The sequence below is a fragment of the Macadamia integrifolia genome, chromosome 2 (assembly GCF_013358625.1).
Source record: "Macadamia integrifolia cultivar HAES 741 chromosome 2, SCU_Mint_v3, whole genome shotgun sequence".
NCBI lineage: Eukaryota > Viridiplantae > Streptophyta > Magnoliopsida > Proteales > Proteaceae > Macadamia > Macadamia integrifolia.
In genome coordinates, this window is record NC_056558.1 from 23,569,970 (window position 1) to 23,576,223 (window position 6,254).

Sequence of the window (6,254 nt, forward strand, 5' to 3'; positions counted from 1 at the left end):
GGTCACACATTATTTTGACAATAATATAATAAAATAAAATAAATTTTAGCATCTTATTTGTTCAGAAATTCCCTCATCCAACTTTACGCATTACACCAACCCCGTGAAATTGCTAAAAAGGTAAAAATCATATGGAATATATTTCATTTCTATTTATTTATTAATTTATTGGGGTAAAAAGGTTTAATGATTTAGATATAAAGATGGTGGGCTTAAGCTGTAAAGGCCCGTCACAATCACAGCTTCACAATAGTTGAAGGATCTTTACGGGACGCATGTTCTCCGTACAAGAGCAGGGAATATTCACGTACGTGAACGACCCTAGTCCTTGGATATGACATATATTTTTTCTCTCCTAATTTAATAGATGTCATATTCATAGACCAAGATCGTTCACGTACATTCACGTACGTGAATTTTCACTTTCCCGTACAAGGCCATGGTCGGTCAAGATCCTAGTTAGCAATTCGGCCGAATAATTCGTGAATTATTAGGACGAATCGAATTTTTCCGAATTAAATGAAAAATTCTGACCGAATTCGAATAAAAAATAAAAATAGGTAATATTCGCGGTTTTTTCAAACGTGAACGAACCAGATTAAACCGAATTATTCGGTTACCATTAACCCACTTAAAAAAACAAAAACAAAAACAAAAACAAAACAAAACATAAAATACCAAAACCGAACGGTCTTAACTCTTACCCTCTCTGAAAAGTGAAAACCACACCCCTCCCATTTCTTACGGTCTCTGCAGACAGACTCTGCACCTCGCCGTTAGTCAATTGCCGATCGCCGCCTCGCAGCCTCGCAGCTTTGCTGCCTCGTCGCTCGTCGCCTCCCTCAATCCCGCCTCTTGAGTCCTGCCTCGTCGATCGCCACCTCGCCGCCTCCCGCCTCTCGCCTCCTGACTTGAGAGTTGAGAGTGGAAACATAGGTGTTCCTTTTGATGAGGACGAATCAGTCAGAGTCTCAGAGACACTACAGAAGCTAATGATAAAACTAACGGGTTAGTAGTCAGGGTCCTATATATTCTGAGAAACTTGATAGAGGTGGAGATCCTCTTATTGTGCCAGTTGAACTTACATCTGTGCAGGATTCTCCTGGTGGTAGAAGGGTTCTGATTCCTGAGTCCTGCGACTCCTGCCTCGCGGCCCTCACTGCTCGCCTCCTCTTGCAGTCCTGCACTTTTGAGTCCTACCTCGCCGGCTCGCCCTCTCAGAAAAAACTAACACATCTTAGGCTTCTCAGCTTGTAGATCCATCTCACGGTTTTTGGCCTTTTAGTTTCCACTTTCCACTTATGGTTACGACATCTTTTGGTTCTACGGACTCTTGCCGTCTTGCGGCTACGGGCTTCCGGTGACCTCACTCCTTCAGTCCTTCCGAGTTCTGAACTTCCGATCCACTTCCTTCCTGCGGACTCTTGCGGCTACGGGTTGGTAATCATCCTCCTGAACAGTGGCAGTAAAATCCAAAATAATTTGATTGTTTAAAGGAGAAAACAATAAGTATTGGATGTTATCAAACAATTTGCATTTGATAAACTCCTATGACAAATCGCCATAGATCATCTGTCATAGGAGTTTTTCTCTGATTGTATTTGTATCTAATTGCCCTCTCTGTGTTAAATTTGTATTTGATTGTTGTTCTATTCTGTAACTATAGTTCTGTACTTCTGTTTCATAGGTTTGGATTTTTTTTTAATTGAATGAAATTTGTGAACTAAACTATGTTGCACAGCACAGTAACCGAATGAGTTTCTGTTAGTATGTTCTACTCATAATGCAAAAATCTTGGTATTCTTGGTATGTTTTCTTTGTAATTATTAATATGATTTATTTGTTTGTTCATATGAAATGATTTTTATGTTTCAACTTTCAACAAATAGGAAAGATGGGGAAACAAAAAGATAAGTTTTGGCAACATGCTGAGCCACTTGATAGTTCACATTTCAAATGCAAATTTTGTGAAAAACAAGTTTATGGAGGGGTCACTCGCCTCAAGTATCATTTAGCTAAGGTTAGTGGTCATGATGTTGCACTTTGTGAGAAAGTATTTGATGATGTCCAAGCAGAAGCTCTTTTTGGTATTAATTCTGAATCAAGTAGTAAAAAGCATAAGAGTTGTACCAGTGGTGAGAGTATAGTTGGTTCTTCTCCTTTGACTCCTTTAACTATAACTAGACAAAGGCAGTCTACAATGGAGGAAATGATCCCTAAGATGGACAAACCAACTTGGGAGAAATATTTGCGTGACTTATTTATTAAAAATAACATTTCTTTCAATGTTGTTCAATCCGATGCTTTTATCAAGTTTGTGAAGTGCACAACCCGTTATAGTCCTAGTGTTCCTATTCCAAGTTATGGAACCCTTCGTGGAAGAATAATCACTGAAGCAAGAAAGGACCTTAAAAAATATGCTGAAAAAGTAAAATTTTCTTGGAAACAAACTGATTGCACAATTATGTCTGATACATGGACTGATTTGAAGAAGCGGTCTTTTCTTAATGTGATTGCTTATTCCCCGGGTGGTGCTCTCTTTTTGAGGTCAGAGGAGTGTTCTCATGCTAGATTGACTGGTCCTTATATATTTGATATTCTTGATAGAGAGATTCAAAGTGTTGGCCAAAATTTAGTGGTTCAGATAATTTCAGACAATGCATCCAATTATTCCAGTGCACTTGATATGCTTATTGGAAAGTATCGTTGGTTGTTTAGGACTCGATGTGCAGCCCATGGTATCAATCTAATGTTGAAGGACATCTATGAAAAGGTTTTTTGGGTTCAAGAAATTTTTGATGAGGCAAAAAGAATTATTGACTACTTGTACAAGTCAATAATTGTCTTACAATTGATGAGGAGTTTCACAAACAAAGACCTAAAATATCCTGCAAAACTAGATTTGCTTCAAACTTTTTAATGCTTCAGTCAATTGTTGAAGTGGAAGAGAAGCTTAGACTCCTAGTTGCATCAGCTGAGTGGAGGAGTCTAAGAAATTCTAGATCTGTTAAAGCAGATAGAGAACGTACACTATTCAAAGGGAGTCGTTTTGGAATGATTCAAAAGAGATTTTGAGATTTATGGAACCAATCATTCGAGTTCTTCGTTTGGTTGATGGTGATGGGGCTACATCAGGATATTTGTATGAAGCAATGATAAGAGCCAGAGAGGTATTGGAAAAGCTTTATGAGGTTGACCATCGGTATAACCAAATTTTGGATATCTTTGATAAGAGAAGGGATGAAAACATTTTAAGTACCATTCACTATGCAGCTGCTGTTTTCAACCCTACTTATTTTTTGAGTGAAAGATTCAAAAAGATTCCTCAATTGAAAGAAGCAACAGATTTCATTGGTGAGATATTGGTTCCACAAGATGAGAGGAGAGAATATTATGGACAATTGGCAGTATACCACATGAAGTCTAGCACTGTTTTTACTCCTAGTGCCAAGACGCTGATGGAAACTAGTCATCCTCGTAAGTGTAATAATTACTTTCTTTTTAAAAATTTTAGTTTATTCTTTCTTATGTGAAAATTACTTGTCATTTAAAATTGTATATATATATATATATATTATATATATTCTTTTACCAATGACAGGGGTTTGGTGGCATATGCATGGTGATGCTATTCCTATCTTACAGAAGTATGCCATTTGAATATTGAGCCAATCATGTAGTTCTTCGTCTTGTGAGAGAAATTGGAGTGCCTGGGATGCAGCACAAACAAAAAAGAGGGATAGATTGTCAGCAGCGATGTTAGATGATTTAGTCTACGTCAGAATGAATTTGTTGATGATGGAAAAGAGGGGTGAACTTAAACAAAAAAACATGTTGCCCATTAATCTTGACAGTATTAGTGTCAATGATTTTGATCAGAGCATTGAGGATGTTGATAAAGAGCTAGAGAGATTATTGGATGATGTGGATGATAACATCGCTGAAGACTTGCTATTTGGTGCAAGTGCTAGTTTTACTGAGAGCGAGACTCAACCCTCAGATAGTATTATCTGATTTAATTAAGTACTTAAGTTGTGGTGATGTAATAACTTTTGTTATGCTTTTGTGGATGTTTTGCTTTATTTAGAATAGTTTTTCCTTTTAAGCATGGATGATGGAATCATGGAACTAGGTGAGTCATGGATTGAATGATGTGATTTTGAACTTTTATACTCCTACAGGACAATTTCTTTAGAAATTGGATTACTGTAACTATTGTTTCCATCACCCAATGACAGTTTTTTCCTAGTTTTTTATTGTATTGTATATTTGAACTACAGTAATTTACTCTTTCTAGGTGTACATATCAAGTTAATTACTTGATAAATAAAAAAGATACAATAAATTATAAAAAAAAAAGTCCGAATTTTTTGCCCGACTTTTATTTTTGTAATCGAATAATTCTCGAATCCCAATCCCAATCCGATTTTTATTTTGTCCGCTTTTTTGACCGAACCCTTAAATTGACCAGTCGAATTATTCCGAATAATTCTCCGTCCGAATAATTCCCGAATCCGAATTTGCTAACTATGGTCAAGATTGACAATCAAAGACGTGAAGGAAGTTGTTGGGGTGAGGCTAGTAGACCTTTCTCTTGCAAGCTTATCACAGTATCGTGGAGGGCATCCTGCACAGGTGTGAACTCAAGGCCCAGATCCCTTAGCTTCTGGTTCGAGAACTTGTATGGTTTCACTCTTGGGTTCACTTCATCAGAGCACCTGCATGCATCCATTACCCATACCCCCTCAAAAATAAGTAAGAATTGAATTGAAACAATAATTTGGATAAGGCTTAATTGAGTTGATCAGTAGAGGTAATATTTAAGAAGCTTACTGGGTAGGGATGGGGTAGCCAGGGAACATCTGAAGAAGCATGGCAGAGATCTCAGATCGGTGAAGGACACTGTGGAGGCAGAGGTACCTCCCAGAAGCGGATGGGGTCTCATAAACAAGAATATGAGCCAATGCTACATCCTTGACGTGAACATAACCCTGTATAGCATTGCCATAAGCTTTATTCCTGCCATTCAGAAACTTGAGAATGTGAACTACACTAGCATTCAGATTGGGTTGAAGCAGTGGACCAATCGTCAATGGAGGGATAACAGTCACCAGATCCAACCCTCTCTTCTTTGCCATCTCCCATGCTTTGTGCTCTGCCAGCATCTTCCCATAACAATACCAGTCCGGAATGGTCTTGACATAGGTGGGATCACTCCAGCAAGTCTCATCGACAACCTTGTCAGGACTTCTATTGGGTTCCAAGTAAGTTACTGCGATTGAAGATGTGAAAACCACACGTAGAACTTGGGCTTCTGCTGCGGCATTCATCACATTCATGGTTCCTCTGATTGCTGGCTCCAGCACTTGTTTCTTCAAATTCAAATTTGGGACAAGAAAGAAAGAAAGACACATACATCATCATATCATATCTTAGGAAGCAAATTTAAAAATATATAGATTTGTAGGTAAAAGAAGCTAGGGATAGTAATTAATTACTGAATCATTGACAACTGGGAAGGCTAGGTGGAAGACTCCACTGCAACCTGTGACTGCATCGAGAATGCTCTCATAATCAAGAATGTCAGCTTTACAAAGAGTTAATCTCTCCTTAGCCCCTGGCAGTTCCATCAAATGAGAATTCTTTGGATCATCTGTTGCATATATTATAGGTGTAATAGTGTAAGATCATCTGTAGTGTTGATCAGAAATAGAATGATATTATTATATGGAAGAACTTACTAGGGTTTCGAACTGTTCCCTTAACAAAGTAACCTCTTTCCAGGAGAAGTTTGATAAGCCATGAAGCAATGAAACCTCCGGCGCCGGTAACACACACGGTTTGGGTGCCGGAAACCATCATTCTTCTCTTTTTGGATCAAGGAGAAGAGGAGGAGAAGGCGGAGTACTAGAAAATATGGTAGACAGTAGCAGTTGATGCCTCATTTATATAGAGGAGCAAGCAATCGATCACTTATTGTCTCCATCTTACTTGGGATGAATTTTTTCAACTGGGATTCCATTTCTCTGGCTGGTGGCTGTCAAGTTTCAAGAACCAAATATAATATCTTATTACAGTTGTTGTGCACCATGTGTCCTAGGAAGACGGATTTTTCGAGGTCATTATTGATTCTTGATGAGAATCCAATCACCTTGTGATAGGATCTTGCATATTCAACGGTTATGTCTGCTCTCTTTGGGTTGATTTATATTTGTATTTATTTGATTTATTTTTATTTTTTTAAGTGTTTGGTA

At 38.0% G+C, this 6,254-nt stretch overlaps 1 protein-coding gene across 2 annotated transcripts in view; it reads right to left on the minus strand.

Moving 5' to 3' along the window:
- Positions 1-5,862, minus strand: part of LOC122091216 (cinnamoyl-CoA reductase 1-like) — a 10,023-nt gene extending 4,161 nt beyond the window's left edge. Inside the window, exons 1-4 of one of the 2 annotated variants that reach the window (XM_042661084.1) lie at positions 5,742-5,862; positions 5,499-5,653; positions 4,834-5,372; positions 4,510-4,718 (exon numbers count right to left, since the gene is read on the minus strand). In XM_042661084.1, coding sequence (XP_042517018.1) covers positions 4,547-4,718; positions 4,834-5,372; positions 5,499-5,653; positions 5,742-5,862 — 987 coding nt within the window. In that variant the 3' untranslated portion in view covers positions 4,510-4,546. Of the gene's footprint in view, positions 1-4,509; positions 4,719-4,833; positions 5,373-5,498; positions 5,654-5,741 lie in introns of those variants that run through there. The other variant, XM_042661071.1, reaches the window with a different exon arrangement.
- Between the last annotated feature and the right edge of the window lie 392 nt (positions 5,863-6,254).